At 34.0% G+C, this 25,548-nt stretch overlaps 3 protein-coding genes across 8 annotated transcripts; all 3 read right to left on the bottom strand.

Annotated features, from left to right (window-relative positions):
* Positions 1–976: 976 nt before the first annotated feature.
* LOC120084983 (3-hydroxyisobutyryl-CoA hydrolase-like protein 5) lies at positions 977–6,228 on the bottom strand. Of its 6 annotated transcripts, none has more exons than XM_039040794.1 (17): positions 5,613–6,228; positions 5,271–5,342; positions 5,067–5,168; positions 4,821–4,901; positions 4,653–4,721; positions 4,415–4,478; positions 4,040–4,113; positions 3,822–3,905; positions 3,624–3,708; positions 2,967–3,052; positions 2,400–2,521; positions 2,240–2,300; positions 2,045–2,143; positions 1,684–1,785; positions 1,544–1,585; positions 1,326–1,432; positions 977–1,225 (listed from the first exon to the last, which is right to left on the bottom strand). In XM_039040794.1, the coding sequence occupies exons 3-17, from the start codon at positions 5,097–5,099 to the stop codon at positions 1,174–1,176; spliced, it is 1,161 nt and encodes a 386-aa protein (XP_038896722.1). In that variant the 5' UTR covers positions 5,100–5,168; positions 5,271–5,342; positions 5,613–6,228; the 3' UTR covers positions 977–1,173. The 6 variants fall into 6 exon arrangements, with proteins under 6 accessions (XP_038896722.1, XP_038896723.1, XP_038896724.1 ...); XM_039040795.1 differs by lacking the exon at positions 5,613–6,228 and adding an exon at positions 5,450–5,511; XM_039040796.1 differs by lacking the exon at positions 5,271–5,342.
* A 1,618-nt stretch (positions 6,229–7,846) lies between these two features.
* Positions 7,847–10,622, bottom strand: LOC120086370 (60S ribosomal protein L18a). Its single transcript, XM_039042988.1, has 4 exons — positions 10,482–10,622; positions 10,191–10,306; positions 9,108–9,171; positions 7,847–8,387 (listed from the first exon to the last, which is right to left on the bottom strand). The coding sequence occupies exons 1-4, from the start codon at positions 10,494–10,496 to the stop codon at positions 8,046–8,048; spliced, it is 537 nt and encodes a 178-aa protein (XP_038898916.1). The 5' UTR covers positions 10,497–10,622; the 3' UTR covers positions 7,847–8,045.
* Positions 10,623–21,739: 11,117 nt separating this feature from the next.
* Positions 21,740–23,907, bottom strand: LOC120086369 (aspartyl protease family protein 2-like). The gene has a single exon (XM_039042987.1). The coding sequence runs from the start codon at positions 23,650–23,652 to the stop codon at positions 21,973–21,975; it is 1,680 nt and encodes a 559-aa protein (XP_038898915.1). The 5' UTR covers positions 23,653–23,907; the 3' UTR covers positions 21,740–21,972.
* Between the last annotated feature and the right edge of the window lie 1,641 nt (positions 23,908–25,548).

Genomic DNA, 25,548 nt, shown 5'->3' with positions numbered 1-25,548 from the left:
ATAAAAGTGTCTTCACTGTGAATCCCAGAATTTAAAAGCACATTTAAAATAGATTTACCAATCGAAGGTTCTCTAATCCATTTAATTCGGTGAATATAAAAATAAATAAAGGTAATCATACCAAGCAGTTGTATAGTTTAAGACATGTTCCTATGTTTAATTGTTTTTTTTTTTCTTCAGGATAATTGCAATTATAATACTCTAATTAAATTATGGGAATGGAGAAGATTCTTGTTACAAAATAGGTGCAACAAAAAAACTAAAATATCGCACTAAAGCTAACCAATCCATTGATTTGGTTTGAAAATCTTAATTCGAGTAGAGTAAAAACGTCCAATTCAAAACAAAAGTGAACAAAAATGAAAAGTTAAAGGGAAAAAAGTGCTAAAACCTGAATTATACTAAAAATCATACTAAGCCAATCAATTCATTGGTTTGGTTTGATTTTTTTAGTATAAAATCTTCATTCGAGATGAGTAAAAAGGCCTACTCAAAAACAAAAGTGAACAGAAATGAAAGGTTGGAAGGAAAAGAAATACTAAAAACGGAAAACCATAACGATGATAATTCAAATCAAATAAAAGCTAATCCATTGACTTTTATATTTATTGGATATTAGTTTGGATCCTTCTTTAAAAAAACCAATTAATTTAGTTTGGTTCTTAATTGATCCCAAAAACGACAAAATCAAACAGAGTTGGAAAGTCTTTCCTTCTCGACTGAGAATGGAGAAGATTCTTGATACTATAAGTTTGTAGGGAGAGAAGGAAAAATCTCAAGTTGTAGGTATGATCCTTTACTTTGGTCAAGCCTTTGGCAAGTCGTAGAATAGTAGCGTAGTATTAGATTCTAATACTCGTGCAGATTCTATTATGAACAAGTCATTACTACTAGCAATGACTTCCTCCTTTATCATCGTTTTCCCTCTCCTATAATTACCTTCCACGATCTCTTTTATGAAGTTCGGTAAACAAAATAACATCAATACAATAAAATTCTTAAATCACTGCCTTGCATGCAAAAAGTGTTTTAGATTAAAAGGAAATACTTATGATAGACATAATCAGTCAGTAACTTGATTGAATCACTCAAATTAGGCAGTTGATTAAAGAAAACCATTCCAACCATAACAGCTGCTGCATAAATTGATGAAAGAAACTTGTATTGCATTACTCACTCCATTTTCACAGTTGCATAAATTGAATCTTCATATTTACCACTCCACCTGCAAATTTGGTTTTAAAAGAAAAAGTCTTGTCATATTCTTGATCAATAGGGCTCACTAAAGTTGGCTCTTAGAAACTGAATTTTGAAATGGAACCTACCTTTGTTCGTCGTTTATGGGTACTTGGAGTTCCAAATCTTTCCCATAAGGCTGAAATACTTCATTTACCTTCTCGTCCTCGACCTTCTCGAGAGATGGTGGATTCCACTGTATTCAATTAAATCATTTTTAGATAAGAAGTCAAAGAAAATATTCGTCTTGACAGGGACACATGCACACACATCACACACAAAATACATAAACAAGAAAGGGGAAAACCTTAGGAGCATTGTCTTTGTCAATGGTGAGAGCTCTAATACCCTTTGTTCAAGAGGAAAAAGTTTAGTATAGAAGTGGACACATCTATTGTGTTGATATCTTATTTTAGATTCTCTTAACTATCAATGATCAATAATTACCTCATAAACATCTCCAGAGATAAGGGTGAGTAGAATGTTCATTGTTAGCCTGAATTCCTTCTTCAAACATTCTTGTAGTGTTAGTGATCGACCTTTGCGTATCTGGAAAGAAACACGAGAATTAGAGGCAAACACACGAGAGAAGTTATTCCAGCCAACATGTGTGGGATAAAAGAAATAACATAAAGAGTTCACATTAGTAGAAGACAGCGAAGTTATAAATAAAACTGAAAGGAAGCAAAGTATTATACTGCACATTATTGGAATTTTGGCGTCTGTTCTAAAATTAAGAAATGGAACAAGGTTGTCAAGATGAAGAGAATTATTAGCATTTGTCAAGATAAAGAATTGGATGAGGTACCGATTTTAGAGTTATTTTCAGTCCAGTAGGGGATGATCGCTTTAGTCCCTTCAGAACGGGAACTATCCAACTGTTTCCTTCTACACTTGCCTCAGCTTCCTGAAAAACAAATTTGTTCACAAAATTATGGAGGCCCCGCTGCTTAGAGAAAGAAAGAAATTAGCAGGGTAGAGAGAGAGAGAGAGAGAGACTTACAAAGGACTTTATTATCTCTTCAACAGTTTCTTTCGAAAAGCACTTATTGATTACAAATTGCCTGGAAGATTCCCAACATTTAACGTCAGCTATTTGACTCATTATGATCTCATAGATATTCAATATGAAAAGGAAACTGTTCATCTATTCCATTCACAACCTCTTCAAGACACTATTTTCATCCAGTTGAACTTCTAAAGAAAATTCTTCAATTGCAGATCTAACCGAATTTTCATCATGGGAGTTCAAACTAATCAAACGCTTCTCAAGTTCACCTAATTTCTGCAACATATGAAGGATCCGTCTGTCACATAGTGCATTTCAAATAGAACAATGCAGCAGAACTGAAGCAAACTGAGTGTGAAATCAAAAACTAAACAACCTTTGATCATAAATGATGCTTTCTAGTTTCTATTACCTTGAATAATTGAAATGAAGTGGAACCTTATTGATTATAGATGATGCTATTTTTTATTTCTTATACATGTAAGCTTCTGGATAGTGCTTCAGAGACATAATTTGAGTGAAAAGATGGGAACAAACTTCATGTATTGAACGGTAGACTGAGGAAAAGTAATATGCCCTAATTTATTTCTAGTGCCTTCATCACTTGAATTTTATTTTTCTTCACTTGGCAGATAAATGAAGTGTTCTTACTAATTGCTTCTAAAATTAGTCAACAAAATCTGGAAATCAGAACTCCCCAATAGGAGATCGCCAAACTTACCTCAGTAGGGACAAAATGTGTTGCAAATCCAACCGCAACCAGTTCCTTGCCGTTCAACCTGGACCCAGTTAAGGCCAAGTATTCTCCTGCATATGTCCACATCCTCATTAAATCAGTCGATTTCTTGTTATCTTTTTACCCATTCATTGTTTCTTCTCACAATTACAGATAACTGCCTAAAGTTGGACACAGTTTTTTCTTCCTTTTTTATGTATCGTGGGTGTCAAGGAAACTAGTAGGAAATTAATTCCTAGGTAGATGGCCACCATGGATTGAACCCATGACTTATTAGCTATTTATTGAGACTTTGTCTCCTTTTTTTACCACTAGGCCAACCCATGATAGTTGATGGATTTTTTGATGTTGATGGACACGAGTTAAAATCACGGATATTTTGATGTTGATGGATTTTGAAAATAAAATGTATATATATTAAAAAATTTACAAAAAAAAAATAAATAAATAAAATAGAAAACCATGAACATTAAACAGAAATAAAATAAACTAATACAAGTAGAACATTTTAGTTTTTATGTCCAGTAGTCGCAACTCTGAAGATTCTGTCTTTCTTTCTTTCTTCTTTACGTATTTTTCTTTTTTCTTTCTTTTATATATATATAATCAAATTCACATCAACTTTTCTCACTGCACAATTACCTAAATATCCAGGAAGACGAGAAAACATATAAGAGAAACCACAATCAGTGTGAAATCCAATACTTGCTTCTGGAGTGGCAAAAACCTATATTAAAAAGAATCCATGAAAAAAATCACTGGGGAATTACTGTGGAGACTGAAACCAAACATACAAATCAAGGAACATTTAAGAAGGCAGAAAAAAAAAAAAAAACCCACAGTTTTCTCCGTGACAACTGAAAATTTCATTGGCACCATAAATGATGCACCTCCTCCCATTGCAATTCCATGTACAAGTGCAACCTGTGATAAGATGAGCAGAAGAACATCCAAATGTTTAACTTTATCGAACTTCTTAAAGAAAAAAAACAGGGCTGAAGATTTTTTTTTTGCCCGACAATTCTTGTATAATGGGCATGGGTCAGAGAAATTCTCACGTGGATTTTCTTATAGGTGTGAACATGATAGCAAAGCCAATACATTCGGTAGACAACTTCAAGGCATGAATCCTCTGTCAAGCAGAATGCATTAGGAACTTGACATAGTGATCATTGAAATTTAAATTTTGAATTCGTTGTTCTCATTCTGATAAATAATAATAATAATAATAATAATAATAATTATTATTATTATTAAAACGGGGGGGGTATCCAGACTGCAGAATGTGATAATATGTGGATGGATAGGATGAATATTAAGTGTAAGATGTCAGATTTTCCTAGTGAATTGAAGCTTCACTACAACTATGCTGACAGTCCAACCCACTAATCTTAAAGAGCATACTCATGTATTAAAAGGAAACAAACACCTACTTGAATTCCTGCCTTCATAGAACATCCTCAGGTCTCCACCAGCAGAAAAGGCTCGACCAGCTCCCTATTTGAGGCACAAGACAAAGATGAATTTACAAAAATAAATGGCAGTTTAAAAAAGTTCAGGCTCTTATTTGTCTGGATTGCACACTATCATCCCTGCAGTTTGGATAAGCTAAGAGTCAAGGCCAACTGCAACTAAGCAATATTTTTATCAGGCATATATGACAGAACTGACCTTAATGAGTATAAGTTTCGCTTCATCGTCTTTTTCCCATTTTTCTAAGCATCCAGCCAACAGAGAAACCTACATACATACAAAAAGAGAGGAAAATCCTTGTTCATCCAGATTCAAGAACTCGAGACCAATCAACATCAAGTTAATTGGAGTTAAAAATTTACACACCACTTTGGATGAGATAACATTCAATTGTTTTGGCCGGTTAAATGTGATCAACCTAACATTTCCAACTTCTCCCAGAACAACCTGAAAGTTAAATCCGGACAAGCATTAAGTGAATGAAGGAGTGAGAAACTTTCACAAAATTTCAGCCGGGGGAAACATTCTTAATTACAAGTAAAATGGTTTAAAAAATCATATTAAAAACAAAGGGTCACATTCCAAAAAGTCAGAAAAACAGTCAAGAACTACCTGTTCATCTGGGTTAACAACTTCCAGCGCCATTCCGAAGTGGAAATTCTGGATGGAAGTGGGCAAAATGAACAATCAAAACGGCAGCAGCAGTCGAAGAAACTGAAAAAAACCAAGCCAAATTAGATCTTCAATCTGAGCAGGGGAGTGAAATGAAAGATGATCAGCAATGAAAACAAGGGAAATTGAAGAAAAGTTGCATACAAATAGACCAAAAGTAGAGTCAAGTGGACAGCCACCACCCCTCCCACCTACCACTAGCCAGTAAAATTCCACCTACCAAAAAAAAAAAAAAAAGAAAGAAAGAATTATAATCCTAAGGTCATATTTAGGTGGCTACTGCTAGTGCAACAGAACCCTTAATCCATTTATCGAGTACCAACCCATCCTTTGTTGTTTCTTCATAAACAGACTTAAATCCAAGATAATTAAACAAAGGTAGATCTAACCCTCAAACTTTTCAGCGTCGAGATCCGCATGTGAAAATAAATATCAAATTAAAGACTCACAGAATTTCTTTAAGAATAAATAAATATATATATGAACCTCGTGCGTTTGAATATGGGACAATGCCTTCCAAAGTGAAGACAACGACGTTGAAGACGAATTTTGTTCCGACTCGATTCGAAGTTGCATCAAAATTAGGGCTACAGTCTCCATAATATTCTTCTCCATTTTGCTGTAGTTCTGTACAATTCTTCAGAAACCTGCCCGATAGGAAAACATCCATTCTTGAAGGCGTTTCTTGGTAGCCTCTGCTGCAGTTCTTCATTGATCAAAATGGATCGATCTGGTTTCGCTGTTCTTAATCTCTTTCATTCAATTTCAAGTAATGAAACTCAAATAGTCGACTCCGATTTCTTCAAATTTTTTCATGGAGCCGATCATCCTGCTGGTTTGCTAAAGTCTTCTTGTGTTCAGATTCTGCCGGGAAATCTAGCAGAGTTTAAAGCGGGAAAACCCTAATTAAACGATGAGCGATTGGCCAGATTAAATATATATACGTAATCGTTTGTTTGCTGATGATTAAAAAACACTATTGATTTCTCAACTTCTATGAAAATGAAGAATTTAGTGAACTTTAATGCGCAAAGATCGAGTCTGCTAACTTTTAGATTTGTAATAAGTTGATCCATTTCCTTAACCATTTCTAAGGATTTGTTCTTCTTCTTAAGGTGAAAATTAGTCTTACGATTGGATAAAATTTCTTACACATCTAAGATAGATAAATTAGTCTTTTTTTTTTTTTTAATAGAAAAAAATAGCAAACAAACAAACATTACATTAACGCCTGCCACAAACCCCAAACGAGACCCTTCCAGAATTAAGAGCTGGATCGATTTACAGCTGCCCTGCAAAATATCAGTCCGGAGAGTATCTCCCCTTTAACTACTTTAGCCATAAAAGAGTTGGCTTTAGTAATAGGATGTCTTAATTTTTTTGAAATTATTACCAATTTAAAATTACAGAAATTAAATCCTCGTTAATTAAAGTTTATAGTCATTAATTAAAGCTTGGACTAAAAATGTTTTCTAACATAAATAAATTCCCACCTAAAATGCACGTGTTTGTTAGTGATTTTTACAACTGTTTTATTACATCCATACATAAATCCCCATTTCAAAATTACTAACCACTACTACAATCTATTGTTTAATTTGTTTCTTAAATTTCATGATTTCGACTATGAGTTGGACAAAATCGTAATATGGGTTAATGGTTTTTTTTATTTTTTAAATTTTAATAACTAATAAATCGTTAAAAATAATTTTTCCTCCTTTTGTTATATTTGATATTTGATTATCAATGGATCATTCTTCTTTACGACGTTAGCCTACAATTATACAATTGCAATCAACACAGCAACACAGCAGGGAGGGAGGAAAAAAAAGAAAAAGGCTTCTTCGCTCTGCTTCCTCCTTTCTGCTAGTACTGTTTTTATTTATTTATTTATTTATTTAATATAACTTTAGGTATTTAATTGTACATTATAATATCTATCACTAGGTATTTGTTAAAAGAAAAAAAGGCTCCCGTCCAGTTTACTTCTTCTTTACCCTTTTGTTCTTATTTTTATTTTACTTTGCAAAGAGAGGTTTATGAATCTGAATCCTTTATTAGAAGTTGGAACTGTGTGCGGCTTCTTTTTTTAGTTCGTTGTATTTACCTGACTAAAACAAATATTTTAGCCTCTGATATTAGTTTTTGGAGAGAGAGTGTACAAGGTTGGTGGAAATTAATAGCCATCCAAAGTAGAGTGTATTTCTTTAATTTGTTAAACTAGCCTTTAGATGTGTTTTTATAGACTTTAGGTCTGAATGGTTTAGATTTTCTTAGACATTGTTTTTAATTTGTTAGATTTATTTTTAAAAAAAATACACCATATTTGACTAGGGATAAATCTGTCCATTTAGAGATTTAAAAAAATAGTAAACCTTGTTATTTGACCATTTTCTTAAACTAAAATAGTTTTAGTCATCACATTCTGTTTTGACCATTTATGCATCGACCCAAATAAACAATACATAATGAAAGAACAAAAATCATGAAGATGCAAAGAGCCCGATTTAGACCAATCAACTTTTTTGGATAAGAAAGACCAATCAATTTAATTTGATTGAATTCTCGAGAAGCACAATTTTCACTTAAACTAAGCAAAACTCATCAGAAAAATGGAAAATCACTTCAGAAATCAAACCATGATAACTTGAAAATGCTTGACCAAATACCAAAAGTAACAATTCAAGACTTTTTAACTTCCAATACTTGAAAAACAAAGCTTCGAAAACATTTTCTTTAGATTAATCCAACCAAAATTGTCAAACTCATCTCACAAAAATCCATAACAGAGTAATAATTGTGCTAGAAAAACAAATGGTTTTGAAGAAATTTCATCTACTTCTCGAAGTTTTCTATAATCTACCCATATCAATAATAATCAAATTGTTTCCATAGAAGAGAACCCAAAGATGAGCAGAATTACATGAACAAGTTGGGCCTAGATGCTTTGTATGTTGTCTTGAGCTTCCTGGTGGGTGGCCTCACCTTCTTAAACACCAACGGGAATTTGATCTTTGAGTCATGAAACTGCTTCGTACTTTCCCTCTTGCAGAGTTTTGCAGGAACGGTTGCTGTCTTAATGATTTGGATGCACGGGCACCTAACCCTATGGCGAGAAGCCATCTCGGTATACATTTGCTCAACAGCACCATTCAATGTGGTATCTCGGTACTCCTTGTACATGTTGTGATAACCAGTTCGGCTCTGATACCGCAGCCAAATACCATAGTTCTTGATCTTTGTTGGGTTCTTTTCAAAAATCTATCAATTGCAAAAATGTGAGAAGATTAATAATTGTATTACGATTTAGAACATGGAGACAGAGGAGACAACTGACAAAAGGAAAAGTGATGCTTATTTGCAGGCAAGAATCTTACATGAAATTACTTGAATGAAGTACACTACTATATAGGAAATAAAAGCAATCAAATGGAAACTTAAACCACTAAAGTCGTCGCCCATTGCCATTCAAAAGGCAACGACAGTAAAACATTTTGGGAAGTTCAGCTTGGAGTAACCATTCATATTGAACAACAGGTGTTTCAGATGTACAAATAAAAGTGTATACATATTTTATGCATACATATTTATGCATATAGTAATTTACATATATATGACGACACATATATGCAAACATATTCAAGGAACGCAGGAAAGCTTTTGAAGAAACTTGCATGCTTTATGAAATGGATAAAGCTAACAAGCACATGAAGACTGGTAGACATTCAAAAATGAATAACATTATCTATTTTTTTTCATTTTGAGGAATCATATGCTAAATATAATGTCTTAAAATAGAAGATTTCATAGACAAATGAAAGAATCCTGACACGTTTGAGTTGAACACCAAAGAAGCTGAAACTAGCTCAATTTACTACTCTCTTGGTGTCACAAAGAAGCTGAAACTAGCTCAATTTACTACTCTCTTGGTCACACGATAAAGACTTAAAAGAGTATAGAAGTGTGTTCCAGACCAAATACCTCATTAATGGCAAGAATTTGACCATTACTCTTCTTGACTTTCTTCAACTTCCTCAGAAAGTACCTGTCCAAATGCGAGGACAAATAAATCAGAATACAAACTTCATCTCTCCCAAGTCCCAAAGCAACAAGTATAACTAAACAAAAACCCAATACTTAAACAAACGTAACTTGAAAAGGAAAAGGATTAAATACTTTAATCCTTCTAAGGAGAAACAACTTTGAAATCCAAATTTATAATATATTTGAAAACAAAAACACCGAGGCCTAGTTTGATAAAGATCTTCCCATTAATATTTCCTAGTTCGTGTAAAAAACTAAGCTAGCTTTTGCACAATTTCTTCAATGTGTTGTCCACCTTTACTAAAAACAGATTTGCATTTTCACCAAAATTTCAAAAACAAGAATTTGAAAACTACTTTTTACAGTTTTTAAAGTTCGGCTTGGAATTCGATTTTTTTTTCTTTCTTTTCTTCTATTTTCTTTTTGTAAAATGTGGATAACAATACAAGAAATACATTAGGGGAAGTAGTGTCTATATGTTCAACATTCAAACACAGAAAACAAAAATCAAGGACCCCTACATGAAAAGAAACCTTTCTCAGTCCCTAGGTTGAGTCAAACATTCTATGAAGTTGCAAAGGGAACAAGATTGAAATATTAAATCCAATGATTGACCTAACTGTGTAACTAACTATACGAACTATTGAACTAGGACTATAGAATCAAAATAAACATAATTGTTCAAACCTCTTCCAGTATTGGCAGAAAAATATATATACACACACACACACATATATATTAAAAGAACTAGACCCACAAATGAAACCTCATTGTCTAACTTAAAAAAATTAAAACTACATGATCGAGCTATATACAATTATTAAAAAGTCCCTCCTGAATGTGTAGAAAGAATCACTGTGAAAACACCAAATACAGTAACAGACCTAATTACATGAACCAGAACTATAGAGACAACACAAAGATCATTTTAAAAGGGGGGGAAAACCTTCTTCCCCAACATTTTCTACCCCGTAACCTATGAAAAAAGATGCATAAACATGGACGGAAAGAACAACATACCAGAACTTGGATTTCGCACGGACTTCGTTGGTAGCCCATAGCTTCATCCGATAGATCTTGGGATGCTCATCCGCCTCAGAAGGCAGAGCTCTCCCGACGACCTGGTACTGGTGAAACTACTTCCCGATGAAGCAAGACAAAAACAAATGAAAAAACAGATCAACGTCTTGCAAATTCACTTCCAAGTGGAAGAAGTGAATCAAACATCAGAAAAAAAAAATGTTGGCGAAAAATAACGTAAAAGACAAATCGATTCGAGAAAATTTTGGTGTTCATGAAGTAAATTCTTACCCTGAATGTGACCATTTTGAACTCGAAGATCTGAGAGAGGTCAGTGCTTCAACTTAGTCCTCGCGACGGCCGATAGCCAAAAAATGCTAAGAAGCGTAAAAATTGTGCCGAGAATGATGAAGTAAAACCCTAAACTGCTGCTCCACAACTGGGCCGCAAGTGACTGGGCCGGCCCGGCCCATTTGAAATGCCTAAAAAATAATTCTGAATACTTTCATAAATGGCATGTTATTTTAATTTGTGATTCTAAATATTGTTTCATGATATTAATTCGGTTGAATTGCTAAAACCTTATAGTAGGAATGTTCAAATTGAAGGATCAGAGTTTCATGAGCACGTTCGGATCGCTCTGATCTCACAGTGACCGAAATACAATAATACACATTCAACATATACAATTATGCAAACAAATCTAATTATCGGCATGATATGAACAACAAATTAACAAAGGGACAAAGTTCCATACCAGTTGAAGACAATCTTCAATCTTTAGAACTCCAACGCAGCGGAACCTTCTAAGTGTTCTACCAACGCCCGGCAGAAAACATCGACTGCAACAGCACGAACAACGCGAACTCACGACCGCAACGGGGACAGCATCACCACTAAAGAGCCCCGGGTATTCTCGGAGTGAAAACCTAAAGGGTTGGCTTTGGTGAATTTGGTAGATGAAGAAGGAAACACGAATCGTATAGTCGATAAGCAAGTGGGAGTGAAAACAATGCTATCACCTAGTAGAAGTGCTTATCGTTTAGGAGGAACTATGCAATCGTGTAAGATTTACTGAACGATTGTTTAGGAAAAGGTACATGATCGTCAGTAAAACCAGCACACTATACGATCGTTTAGAGAAGCTATCCGATCGTGTAGGAAATAGTGTGCAATTGTTTAGGCGCGAGGTAAACGATCGTTTAGGTGCGATGAGCTATCATATAGTCTCTCGAAATGCTTAAGCGATCGTTTTGCTTTCTACCAATGCACGCTCTCACTTTTCTCTTCGGGCGATTGAACGACGGGCGATCAAAATGAAAACCTTTTCCATTTTAATTCATCGGTTACATTAACCGACGCTCCCCACTAACCCACATCTAAATGTGAAATTTGACATAATTATCTTATAATTAACCAACTGATTAATTAATAAATATAATCATATTATATTTTTATCCTATAGTTTGATATAACATATCTACTATAGTATTTTCTCCTCTACTTGGTATAAATCATATTTATATCTAATTTCCTCCAAAATAATGTATCTCATACATTCAGCTAATTATATCATACATAATTAACCAATCCAATTATATCATATATAATCGAACTTCCTCTTGTCAATTTGAACATTTCAAATTTTTAATAAGTATTCAATTCGATTTTACAAACGATTCGATTTGTGTGATTTGAGTGTAGACTCCTAATTCCTTACCTATTATAGTTGAACTAAAGAAAATGATAGAGAAAAAGAGAGTATGCCAGATCAGCAGAGGGAAAGGGAAGGGATAGGATCACATCAGGATGATGAGATGAGATTAGTGGGAGATAGTGGTGATTTACTTGAATTCCCAATTTGAGCAGGACTAGAGCTAAGATTAGGACTAGTTTGGCTAAGATGTCTACTACTATTGTCCATAATCTATAAAAGTTGAGAAACTATAGTCAAAGACTCAAAACAGAACAATCACCAAGCAAAATAAAATAAAATAAAAAATAAAAAATAAAAATCTAAAACCATTTATAATTATTCAATGTATACATTCAATAAACAAAGTAAGCAGATAAATCTAAAAGAACCACCAACACGAGTACTAAAAAAATCCACCAACAGTCCAACAAAAAAAAAAAGAAAAAAACACACAAAAACATTTTTACAAACTTTGAAATCTGTCACTGGAAATCTGAAATTTAGGCGACGGTCAAGGAGACGAAGAAGTGGAGATTTGAAATTAAAAAAAAAATGGCAAAGCTTAAAGATGAATCACTGATCAGAGTAAAAAAAGTGGAAACAGCAAGAACGGTACATGCGTAAAAGTGGAGATAGCAAGAACGGTACATGCGTACAATGGCGACGGTCATGAAGACGGAGACAGACACAGCGGAGATGGAGATAGAGATGGACACGGACACGGAGACAACAGAGATGGAGACGATACGATGGCGACAGAGGTTGAGTCGTCGAGGGTTAGCTCGGCCAATAGCTCATCGAAAATAATCGAGTCTAACTCGATCCACAAAATGAGTGAGGACACCACCACAATGGTTACCTTGGTATTCTCGGTGTGAGAATCCAAGAGTTGAGCTCTGTATGTTCTTGGATTGAGGAAGAGATTGAAGGTCTACAATCGAGAAGACGATTGAGCAAGTGGGAGATGAAACACTGTCTATCGTATAGACGATATGCTCGATCGTTTAGTAAAACGAAGCCTATCGCATAGACTTACTACTCGATCATGTAACAATGATCAAAAGGTCAATGATCGTATTGTCAACTCTTAAATGATCGTTTAGTCTTTCAATGACCATCGCTTAGTGAAACTCTTTCACTTGATAACTTGTCTCTGTAAGAACTTTTTGAATGAAATAACTTCTAAATTTAGGGAAAAAAAAATCCTTTTATCTCACAGTTACCATAAAACTACCAATAACCTCTCACTCAATCGGTTATTAGAGAAAAAGATTTAATTATCATATAATTAATATATTATAAATAAATATGATAACCAACTTACCATATTATATTTATAACCAATAGTTTTAATATTTCATCTTATGAAACATACAAACCATAGTTCTTTTTCCATTTTATGGTGCTTAATGTAAATCATATTTACATTAATTCCTCCACTTCATGTATCTCATACATCACACCAATTATATCATATATAATTAAATTTCCTCTTGTTAATTTGAACACTTCAAACTAACCCCAAAATCTGATTCTCAACTTAAATCCATTGAGCTTCCAAGGGGACCTTATGGACCTATAGCTTGAAGCTCTAACGGTACGTGAATAACTGACTAAAGTCTTTAGACATGGGATCCACCATCCGTTAACTGTCAGGCACTCCACTAAAGACCGAGAACTGCACTCTTCTCACTACAAATATATTTATGTGTTCATATCAACCAATCAACAATGCGATAACTCTTCACAGATCGCTTGTAAGTACAGCTGGGCCAATTTACCATTTTCCCCTGTAGTTACATCTAACTCCTTAAGTACCATTGATTCTTCTAATGAACAATAAGTCGTAGTCCTACTATGACCGGGTCCTCTCTTCTAAAGAGAGGGTGTGACCACTATGTTCAAAACCCGAAATCAACCATTAAGAGAGAAATCTAACTACTTACCCCTACTTCGGGGAAGGAATGAATTTCGTCTTGTGTGACTGAGTTCCCAACTCCCCAATCAGACAAACCCCGAAAAAGGTAGGCTTATTGAGTTGGCAATCTGGCCATTCTCACCCATATTAATCAAAGAACCGCCCTCATAGACATGAGTTCCCAATACACTTAGGATTAAGGTCATGTCACCTATGGTCGTTTTAGTGAGATGTAAGTCTCGAATTCGATTATCAACGACGTTATATAAAGAGACTAATAATCTTGTGGTCCGATCTTATACAAACTTTTTGTATAGGACACCCCCGCTCACATGTCTCTACATGAATGGTCAGGATTAAACTATCTGTAGTAGTTTACAACACTTGCAAACCTTTATAAAACGGGCTGTATCCGTAGTGTCACAAGGATAAAGGATCCCTTCTTTATCCTTATACTATAGACCATTTAAGTTATTACTTAATGCATGATTCACTTGTATATCTCATATGCATGCTTAAGTTTACATACAATAACCACGGATCTTTGTTTATTGGATATGAATAAATGCAAAAAAATAACTCTTATTTTATTAATAACAATATGTACAAACTGTTTACAAACTACGAGATTCTGGGAGAATTATGACACCAATTCCAACACCCTAGAGTTAAAAAAGATATATATATATATTAATATTTTATTAATTCCACTAATATTGATATTAAAAATTCGGGTTGGGTTGGGTCAACCCGATTTTTTCAAAATCCTAACCCAACCCAAAAAATAAAAAAAAATAAAAAAAAACCCAACCCAATCCAAACTTTAAACTAACCTAACTCAACTCTTTTATTTTGGATTGGGTAATCTGAATTGTTTGGGTTGTCGAGTCATTTGTGTTGGGGTTGATGCCCTAAAGTCTCGTGTCCTGTAGTTTGTAAACAGTTTATACGAACGCTTATGTTGTTAATATATGATATTTACTTCACATTTTGTTATTTTTGCTCATTTACTTGTTTTATTTGCTTTACCACAAACCAATAAACATAAAATCCTTGGTTATCTATATGTGACTTAAGCATGTATGTGGTGACATACAAGTGGATCATGTCTTGAGTGATAACTAAAATAGTTTGTAGTATATGGATATAGGAGGAAAACCTTATCCTGGTAACGCTATGGATGCGGCTCGCTTTGTGGAATGGTCATGAGTGTTGTGACTTGTCACAAATGGTCTGATCCTGATCATTCGTGTTGGGAACATGCGAGTGGGGCATCCTATACAAAGAGTTTGTATAAGACCTAACCACGAAGTGTAAACGTCTCGTTATATAACACCGTTTATGACAAAGACTTCACTTCACTAGGTGACCATAGGTAAACATGACCTTAATCCTGAGTGAGTTGGGAACTCCTGCCATTGAGGGCGGTCCTTTGATTTGTATGGGTGCAAGTGGCTAGGTCGCCGAGTCGAACTTACCATTTTGGGGATTCGTCTGATTTGGGAGCTGGGAACTCAACTACACAAGATGGAATTCAATCCTTCCCCGAGGCAGGGGTAAGTAGATAGATAACTTCCTTAAGGGTCGATTTCGGGGCTTAAACGATGTGGCGGGACACACATTCTCTTAGCCCGAGAGGTGTTCACACATAGTTGGACTATGTTGTATTTTTCATTAGAGGAATCAGTCGTACTTAAGTAGTGAGATGTAACTACTGGGGCATAACGATAATTTGGCCCAGTTGTACTTACGAGCATCTGTTAAGGGTCATCGTACTCATGATTGGTTATATCCGATGGACACAGAAATATATTTGTGGTAAGAAGAGTTCAACTGTTGGTCTTTATTGGAGTCTGACAGTTAACGAATGGTGGATCTCGTGGCTAGAGTTTAGCCAGCTATTCACGGACCGTTGGAGCTTCGAGTCACAGATTCATTAGGTCCCCTGAGTAGCTTGGATAAAGTCGAGAACCAGTATTTGGGTCAGCGCCACGTGCGAAGGGGGATGTTTTCAAGCGTGTGACCGACTGCCCCCATTTTCGCTTCACATTCTCTCTGCTGTTGCGGCTTGTGTGAGTGAGGGCCAGGCCTAGATCTACTAAGACAACCTCCATTATATGGGATCGCTTCACAAAGTTGGAAAAAAATAGTATTAGGTGCACGTGCAATTATTGTGGTAAATATTATTGTTGTGATACTACTTCTTGTGGGACTAGCAAATTATGGAAACACTTAAAAAAATAGTGTAAGAAGTATCCATATAAGGAGGAAGAAAAATGACAAAGTATTTTGACTCTTCAATCTTCTAATGATGGAATATGTGGTAGTAATTGTGTTACTACATTTTTTAGTCAACAAGCATGTAGAGAAGTGTGTGCTAAGATGTTAATTGTTGGTGAATTCCCATTCAAATTTATAGAGAATGAGAGTTTAGACATTTTTTGCAGTGTGTCTTATCCTAAGTTTGACCCTCTTTCAAGATTAACAATTGCTAGAGACATTTATCAACTTTATCTCAAGGAAAAAAAGAAATTGAAGTCATTTTTAGTTAGCAATTCTCAAAGGGTTTGTCTTACAACTGACATGTGGACTTTATTACAAAATTTTAACTACATGGTGCTCACTATACACTTCGTTGATTTAGAATAGGTTTTGCATAAAAAAGAAATTTGAACTTTTGTCAAGTTGCTAACCATAAGGGTGTGACGATTGGCAAGGTCATTGAGTGTTGTTTGTTGGAATGAGGATTGATAAAATCTTTTCCATAACTATTCATAATGCAAGTTCAAACGATGGAGCTATTTCGTATGTTAAGAAAAGACTTAGAAGTTGGAAAACTCTAGTCTTGGAAGGTGAATCATTACACATGAGATGTTGTACTCACATAATTAACTTGATTGTGAATGATGGATTGAAAGAAATGCACGATTTCCATCGTTAGTGTTTGTAATGTTGTAAGTTATGTAAGATTGTCTCGTAAGAGATTGAAAAATTTTAAAGCTTGTGTGGAGCAAGAGAAAATAGAATGCAAAGCTCTTGTTTTTTTGGACATGGAAATAAGATGGAACTCTACTTATCTTATGCTTGAGCATGCACTCAAATTTGATAAAGCTTTTCAAATATTAGAGGAAGAGGAGCTGGATTGTCAGGATTGTTTTGCCAAAGATGATCATGGAAAGAAGAAGGTAGGGCCACCAAGTAATTCTGTTTGGAAAAATATTGAAGTATTTGTCATGTTTTTTAAGGTATTCTATGATGTCACGCGAAGATAAGCGGTTCTTTATATGTGACTGCAAATTCTTACTTTCATGAGATGGGATGAGTATTAATGAGCTTTTAATTCGTTGAAGCAAAGAACATAACTCTATTTTGCATACTATGGTTGTAAATATGAAGGCAAGGTATGACAAATATTGGGGTTCATTTGACAAAATAACAAGCTTGTATTGACAAATATTGGGGTTCATTTGACAAAATAACAAGCTTGTATTTCTAACTGTGGTGCTTGATCCTCATTATAATTTGGATTATATATGCTTTTGTTTTGAAAGTGTTAATGATGATGCTATGGCTAAAGCTCTTGCTGATGGGATTGAATCTTATTTGATGTGTTTATATAATTTTTACAAATCACAAGTTAATGGCTTTGGTGATGATTTGAGTGTCCAAAGTTGTGTTTATGAACAAGTTGAATCAAGTGATAGTTCAAGACTATTGAGTTCGGGAATTATTGTTGAGACTGACCCGAGTGGTCTTGTATTATCACGATACAAGAAAAGAAGAGAAGAAAAACATACTTTAGAATTGAGGAATGATGTAGATCAATATTTTTCTGACCCTAGTGAAGAGCTAAGTGATCATTTTGATGTTCTGGGTTGGTGGAAACTAAATGGCTATAAATACCGAGTTTTATCAAAAATTGCTCAAGATGTTTTTGTCGTTCCAGTGTCTACTGTGGCTTCTGAATCAGGATTTAGTACAGGATGGAGGATTCTTGATTCTTTTAGAAGTTCGTTATCACCTAAAACAGTGAAAGCTTTTATTGGTACACAAAATTGGATCCGTGGCGAAATATTCTTATTAGATCTTCCTACACAGCTTGAAGAAGTGAAGATTTGTGAAAAAATTGAGAGTGGTAAGTGGTGCCTCCAACTTTATTGTTATTCATTTGTTGCAATTTACTATGCATTTTTATATGGCATTATATACCTTTATATTGTCTTTCTAGATAATGTCCAACCCTCAATCACAACACAAAAATGAAACTCCATGGGTTGACAATTTTTATGGTAAGTTGAATTCTTATATGATGTATCTTTTTATTTTGTATTGTTGGTTTATTTTATTTAAACTAACTTGAAATGTTTTTAAATTTTCAGGACTAAGTTGAATGCTCGTGATGCTAATAAATGTGGATTTAGAAGTTTGGTTCATATTTTAGTCGTTGGCTGTCGTTATGTAATTCTATAGAATTAATAACTTATGTGGTTGTGTATTGTATTCTATTAATGTTGTACTTTATGTTTGTGGCTAATTATGGATTCATGGATATGTGGTTTCACATATATGGATATATTGTACTTTATGTTTTAGAAATTTGATTCATGGATATGCTTCTGACTACGGATTATGGATATACCAATTAATGTTTAAAGACTATTTTACGTTTATATTTATCTTGGATAAATGTTTTTATAATGATTAGGTTGTTGCAAGGTTTCTTAATCTACCAAAAACAGGAAGGAAAAAAAAACACAACCCGACAATCCAACCCAACTCAACCCGTGTACACCTCTACCTTATAGTTCATGCTTAATTTCAATTTTATCTTTATGGTTATGAAATTGGAATCTAGTGTTTTTAATTTTGACGTAGTTGTAGTTTTAATTTGATCACAATGGTGAGTTAAATCTTACAAGTCATTTCTAAATTCTTTTTACCTGCCTAAATGCAATACAAAGTTAAATGACAATAACATGACGTAGTCAAATAAAAGAAAATGTCGTGTAAATTGTTACAGGATATTCTCGTCATAAATATAGATGAGTTATGTCATTATGTAAGTATTTTAAAGGGACTACTTGACCTATAAAAATAAAAAAATAAAAAAAAAAATAAAAGCATTTTATGATGTAGTGTTATGTCCACCATGATCCGATGTTTAAATCAGTGTTTAGAGCATGTGTGATGTTGAGTTAGGCTAGGATGGTGTGTATTTAGAGATGTCTAATTTTTTTACGGGGACGGATCCTGAGAGGTGGGAAAAAAATTCCTCGTGAGTTAAACGGGGACGGGGACGGAGATGCATTCTCCGTCCCTGCTCTCGACCCTGGTCTCCCTGTTCCCTGTCCCCATCCCGATTAGTTTTTACATATTTATTTAATATAGTTATCTAATGCTATGTTATTATTATTATATAAATATTACATTTAAATTTTAAATTTGATTATTTATTAGGAATAATGATAATATGTTTAAATTGAATGTCTAAATTTATATTATATATATGAATAATTTGATTTATATTTATTTCTTTCTACTAAAAAATAATTAGCTTTTTTAGGCCAAAATTTAAGTAATTTATCTTTAAATTCAAATGGTCATATAAAACTAACCATAATAAACAATTTAGTGATAAAGTTAATTATTTAATTAAAATTTGCTTACATTAGTGATTTAAATTAATTGACATTTTACAAAAAAAAAAAAGTAATGAAAAAAATTTCCATGGAGAACTCGATCCCCGCGAATTCCCCACCCCGATCCCCATAGAGAATTTCACAGGATGGAGAATGAAATGGAGAGCAGGGACGGAGATAGAGAATGGCATTCCCGCCCTGCCTCGCTCCGTAGACATCTCTATATGTACCTCGTTAATAGATTTGTCCATTGTATTTGTACTCACATTCACCAACTCATTCGTCACAGTCGTATTATGGCAGCTTTGTTTACTTCATCAGTAAAAGAATAGGGACAAGTGGCTCGAGTTAAGGCATAGCTTGGCACTTCATATCCTCCATGTACGGTTAGTGTTCCTCCTTACCTCAACCAAGGGATCCGACTTATGAAATTCAAGGCTACTCCATAACATAGATTTAAATAAATAAATAAATAAATAACATATAATATGTTTAACGTGATTATATACAAGGTCTCTGAGAAATTAGGAAACTCCATAATTAAGTCTAAACTTTTAAACCTATAGAGACCATATTGACATCACGTATTATTTTTTCAATATTTTTTATATTTTTTTTCCTTAATTAATATGTGTACAAACAAAATCCAACTCCTACATATTACCAATGTGACAAGTTAACGGGTTTTTTTTTCCTTTTTTTTTTTAAGTATTTCTCTAAATTTTCATTAGTTCACTAAATTTCATTTACTATGTAATTATATTAAGTTCATTTGATGGGAGACTAAATTGTTAAAACATAGATGAATAAAATAAAACCTTAGAGAATAATTAATTTGAAAAAAGAAAACAAAATTGTCATTGATTCAATTATAACGATGAACTATTTATTAGTTAGAAGTGGAATGTAATTAACAACTCTTATATTGTCGATGTGATCCTTGATGTTTAGTACTAACTATAGTCATTGTTGTAGATGTGAGATTCCCATTAGTTTGATAATATAGAGAATGTAGACCATAAATTAGAGGGTTTTTTTTTAAAACAAAAAAAACAAAAAAACAAAAAAAATCAGTATAACAAATATTGGCAAAGAACTATCATCTTTAAACTTTAGCTTTAAAGAGTAGATATTTTATCTGCTAATATACCACTCTATTGACCCTAAAAATTTAGGTCGAATTTGGTAACTATTGGATTTTTTAAAATTAAGTCTACATTATTTTTACCTTTAAGTTTCTTTATTTGTTATCTATATTTTTTTTTATCAATGGTTGAAAAACCAAATCAATTTCTGAAAAAAAATATTTACAATATTGTTTTTATTTTTAGAATTTGACTAGTAATTCAATCGTTGTATTCAAGAAATATGCAAATTATGGTAAGAAATAGAGAGGAAATATACTTTATTTTTAAAAATAAAAAAACGAAAAATGATTTGTAAATCAAGCCTGTAAACACCACTTCCACCCCTAAATTTCTTCATTTTTTTAATCTACCAATGTTTTAAAAAATCAAGTCAAATTTTATTTTTTTAAAATTTGACTAAAAATTTAACATTGTATTTAGAAAAACGTAAATCATAACCAAAGAAGGGAGAAAAAATAGATTGAATCTTTAAAAACAAAAATAAAAAATAAAATTATTATTAAACAAAACCTAAGTACCAAATCAAGTTTTAAATTTCAATTTCACACCTCTTATATTAAAAAAACCAACCTTAAAATTTTGACTATTGACTAGTTGGTGGAATTTTCAATTTAATCAGCACAATCTCAATCTCTTCGAGAATCAAAGCACTCTCCTAAGATTGAATAATTAATTCAAGTTTAAAATAAACTCGTTGTCTACCTATTTTGACTCCAACAATGTTTTGGCTTCCATGGTAGGTAACACCCTAATTATTTCAACAAATTTAATATTAATAACCATTTGATAACTCTTTCATTTGTAGTTTTTATTTTTTAAAATTAAGTCTATAACAATACTTTTACATCCAAATTTCTTCATTTGATATATTCTTTTTTACCAATGATTTAAAAAGCCTAAGCCAGATTTTGAAAAGTAAAAAAAATTGTTTTTAAAAAGTTTTTTTTTGTTTTTTAAGGAAAATTTTTACAGATGGAAAAAATGTCAACTTCTAATAACGTTTATCACACAGTATGGTTTATATCCGTCATAGACACTTATAGACTTCTATCCGAAAATATTAAAATTTACTACTTTGTATAAATAGTTTCTCTCATTTTTCTATTTTTAAAATCATAATCACCCACATTTTGTAGAGGAAATAAAAATGAAGGAAAAATAAACGAAAATTTCATAGATGAAAAAAAAATGATGTTTTTTCACTACAAATTCAGTCAATTTCTGTATGCACTATGGCTCCTCTGTCTTTTTTTCGAGGAGAAAAATTAAATTATTTAATACTAAAAAAAATAATTGATAATAATTTAATAATACAACAAAGAACTGTGTTATTCTTCTTCTTCCGGCTAAGATCAAGATTATGTATAGAGATGGAGTTAAATTAAACTTCAGCACATCTCATCGGAGCGTAGCCCAATCTTGAATTCTTCGTATCGTACAATATATGAAAATTCTGCTGCTGGTAATTTCCGATGATCGACAGTGCTGATTTTGGAGTTCCCAACATCGCTAAGCAAACTATATCCAATTGATCGATTCTGATGAAATAATTCTCCACCGGAAAGTTCCACACTGCGCCGTCGCCGAACTGGATGCCGAATTCTGGAAATTTCAGTTCATCAGTGCCGGAGACGTTGTAGCAAGGATGTAAGATCGGAAAATCTTCAACTAGTTTATAGCCTTTCACTTTCCTCAAGAATGCTTCCTTGATGATCCGGTAAGCCGGATCGGAGAAATAGCTGAGAGTTGTGCCGGAATCGATGATTGTTCCACCGGCGCCATCGGCGGAGAGGTTCCAATTCTCCTCCGGAATTTGGAGTCTCTCTCCTCCAACGAAGATCGACTTGATTTGTAGGTAGTAGAATGTATCGACTGGATTTTCCTTTCCGCCGATCAGAGATGTGAAATTCAGTTCTGGATGAGTTAATAAATCTCTGTCTTCACCGAAAATCAGTTTGCTGCTCACGCTCGTATCGCTGTTTCGATCGACGAGACAGTAAGAGAAGGAATGGCCGTAGAGCGATTGAAGCTGTGATGAGAAAGAGAGAGGCCCTCGGCCAAGCCCTAATAATCCGGCGGCGCCATGGAAGAGACCTCGGTTCCAATGGCCGCATCCGAACATCACATTCTCCACTCGACGGAACTCCGACTTCCCCGTCGTCGACGAGGTCAGATTGACAGTGAACGTTTCGAGCGCGAAATCGCCGGTGGTGTTCGAACTGTCACCGTACCAGTAAAAATAAGGGCACGATTGCGTCTCGAATTTGCACGGCTGCGGCGGATCTGGAGATGAAACTAAATGACATCGAGGATCATTACAGGTAATGTTTCTGAATGAAATTGAATCTTTAGGATCGTAGTAAGGTCCGTTTTGCTCGAAACAATCGTAGCAAGGGACACATTGAATCCAGTTCAAATCGCTTCCAGTATCGAGAATCAGAGAAAAGTGTTTAGGCGGAGAACCGACGAAGACGTCAATAAAGTATTCGCCAGAGCCGAGACTGACGCCAGATTCCAAAGTCGCAATAAGCTGACCGGAGAAGTAATCGGCGTAAGATTCCGGCGATTCGGCCGGAGAAACGGCCTCCGTTGGCTTCTTCTGCTCGACATTGCTCTTTTTCAATCTCGAAGTCGTATCTTGATTCTTCCTCTCGGCGATTCTGGTATGAAGCGTCTGGATTCTTGCCAAATCCCTAACAGCAGATTCAGTAATCGATTCCTTCGGCTCGTTCGCTCGACTCGTTGACCGCTTTTTCAGGTGAAGCTTCACCGATTGTTTCACTGAATCCGCCATTAAAGTCTCTGTCTCATCTTCTTCACCTTCCTTTCCGAAGCTACAAGGAGCACTCGCGGATGAAGTAGCAATACCGGAGCTAAGATTTTCCGGCAATTCGATTCCGAAAATACCAGAGCGATTGGAGTTGTCGAATCCTTGAGGAACATGCGCTTCAACAACCGAATCAAATACACCGGAGAACAGCAAAAGGAAAATCAATGTAAGAAACACTTTGCAATTATGAAATCCTCTGCTACTGCCTGTTTGGTTACCGAGAAAATCCATTACGCATCACTTCAAATGATGAATGAAGAATCAACTAGTTTCACAGAGCTAACGGAATGAAAGAATTAAATCAAGTCGAAATTGAGATGAAGTAAAATCAGATTCCACAGAAATCAAGAACAAACGAAACAGGAATTGTGAAGACCAGGAGGCGAAATCCCGGAAAAGAGAAGCGCGAAATCGGGGAGGAGAGAGAGAGAGAGAAATGAAAGTTAAAGAGGAAAAAGAAATGAAATGAAAAGCGAAGAGACGGATTTGTAATAAATATGGGAGAGAGCTTTGAATGTGGGGCGCAATTCAATTCAACGCGCTTTCATATTAAAATTTTCGAGATATTCAAATTTATAATTTTTTTTAATTAATACAAAATTTATAGAAATTGAGAGGCTGCAAAATACAAAAAGAAGTTGCATTTTGCCAACTTTCTTTTTTTTTTTTTTCCTTTTTTGAAAATGAAGAAAATTATTACTGAAGATCAGAAATAAGCTCTTTTTGAGCTAAAGTTAAAAGCCTATTAGAAAAATAACCAACCCAACAATTAGTGGGATTAGAGTTGTTTACAAAAGATGCTAAAGAATGAGCTAAAGAACTGAACTTTAGGGGTGATTGAAAAAGAAGCATAGAAGCATAGAGCTAAAAGGATTCCATTATACTCTTACACCAAACACCCATTTCGTTCCTGAGGAAGAATTTTCATTGAGAGCATTGATAGCAATAAGAGATTTTCGTTGGGTTGTATGTTCTAAAACTCGTAATTTATATACAGTAAATATATTTTGTTTATAATAAAGTTGTCATTGAGATTTATTCAATAAAGTTATTATTGAATGAGTAAATTGCACTAGTAATAGCCTAAATCCAATAAACTAGTGAACCCTTGGTTATAACATGGATACTTGAATTTTATGTGAAGACATAAAAGATGATCAGGTTTGAGTATATAGCCAAAATGATCTATAAGTATGAAGATAGAGTTAGGTACCATATCCTTGTAATACTATGAATATGACCTGCTTTGTATTAGATATAAATGATGCGATTCCAAAATCGTTCATGTGGAGACATGCGAATGGGGGTATCCTATGCAAAAGATGTTTACATAAGACCGAACCACGAAGTAGTCACTTTTCTTTATAACGACCGTTTACTGTTAAAATTGACTATTTCAATCTGATAACCTAAGGTAACTTGATTTCAATCCTGAGCTAACTATGAACTCCTATTTACTTGGGATTATCTTTTAATCTGCATAGGTGAGAGTGGCTCAATGGCATCGCTCAATAAGTCTCCTATTTTAGTATTGTTTCCTAGTCTTGAACAAGGGGCCTCGCTCTCTCTATGACCGAGAGTGACTTGGTTTATAAGTAGGACTATAAACCAATTATTCATTAGTGGATCAGTGGAGACTTAAAGAATAAGATGTATTTCAGGAATAAAACGGTAATATTGACCTAACTATTAATACGAACAACTTGTGAATGATCGACTTACTAGTCATAGTTAAATCAAGTAGACAGAAATATATCTATGGTGAGGATAGTACAACTACTGAGCTTTAGTGGAGTGATCCAGTAGTTAATGAATGTTGGTTAAATCGGTTAAAAAAGTTTGGCCAATTAATCTCGAGTCGTTGGAGTTCATGATCTATAGGTCCATTAAGTTCCCCTACTAACTCATAAACGGACTAAAAACCTTAGAATAGTGTGATGAGAAGTTTTGAAACGTTTAAATTCGAATTACAAGAATTATTAATTATATACAATATAATTAAACGTTAAATTAGCAAATCAAACTAAAATGGGGAGTTGTGAATATTTAAATACAATTTAAATACATAAATAAATTGTTTTGATATTAAATATTTGATTGTGGAATTATTGGTTTAATAATTTAATA

Source organism: Benincasa hispida, chromosome 9, assembly GCF_009727055.1.
Source record: "Benincasa hispida cultivar B227 chromosome 9, ASM972705v1, whole genome shotgun sequence".
NCBI classification, from domain to species: Eukaryota; Viridiplantae; Streptophyta; class Magnoliopsida; order Cucurbitales; family Cucurbitaceae; genus Benincasa; species Benincasa hispida.
Note: the sequence above shows the minus strand (reverse complement) of the source record. Positions and strands in the feature narration are given on the sequence as shown.

Excerpts from the sequence above, each read along its gene's own strand:
- LOC120084983 (XM_039040794.1), bottom strand. The coding sequence starts at position 5,099 with ATGGCGCTGGAAGTTGTTAACCCAGATGAACAG. Across the intron at positions 2,144-2,239 it reads AAGAGATAATAAAGTCCTTT|GAAGCTGAGGCAAGTGTAGA; the intron begins GTAAGTCTCTCT and ends TTTGTTTTTCAG. Across the intron at positions 1,226-1,325 it reads CCCATAAACGACGAACAAAG|GTGGAGTGGTAAATATGAAG; the intron begins GTAGGTTCCATT and ends CCAAATTTGCAG.
- LOC120086370 (XM_039042988.1), bottom strand. Across the intron at positions 9,172-10,190 it reads CGTGCGAAATCCAAGTTCTG|GTACTTTCTGAGGAAGTTGA; the intron begins GTATGTTGTTCT and ends GCATTTGGACAG. Across the intron at positions 8,388-9,107 it reads AAATTCTTGCCATTAATGAG|ATTTTTGAAAAGAACCCAAC; the intron begins GTATTTGGTCTG and ends TGCAATTGATAG.
- LOC120086369 (XM_039042987.1), bottom strand. The coding sequence starts at position 23,652 with ATGGATTTTCTCGGTAACCAAACAGGCAGTAGCAGAGGATTTCATAAT.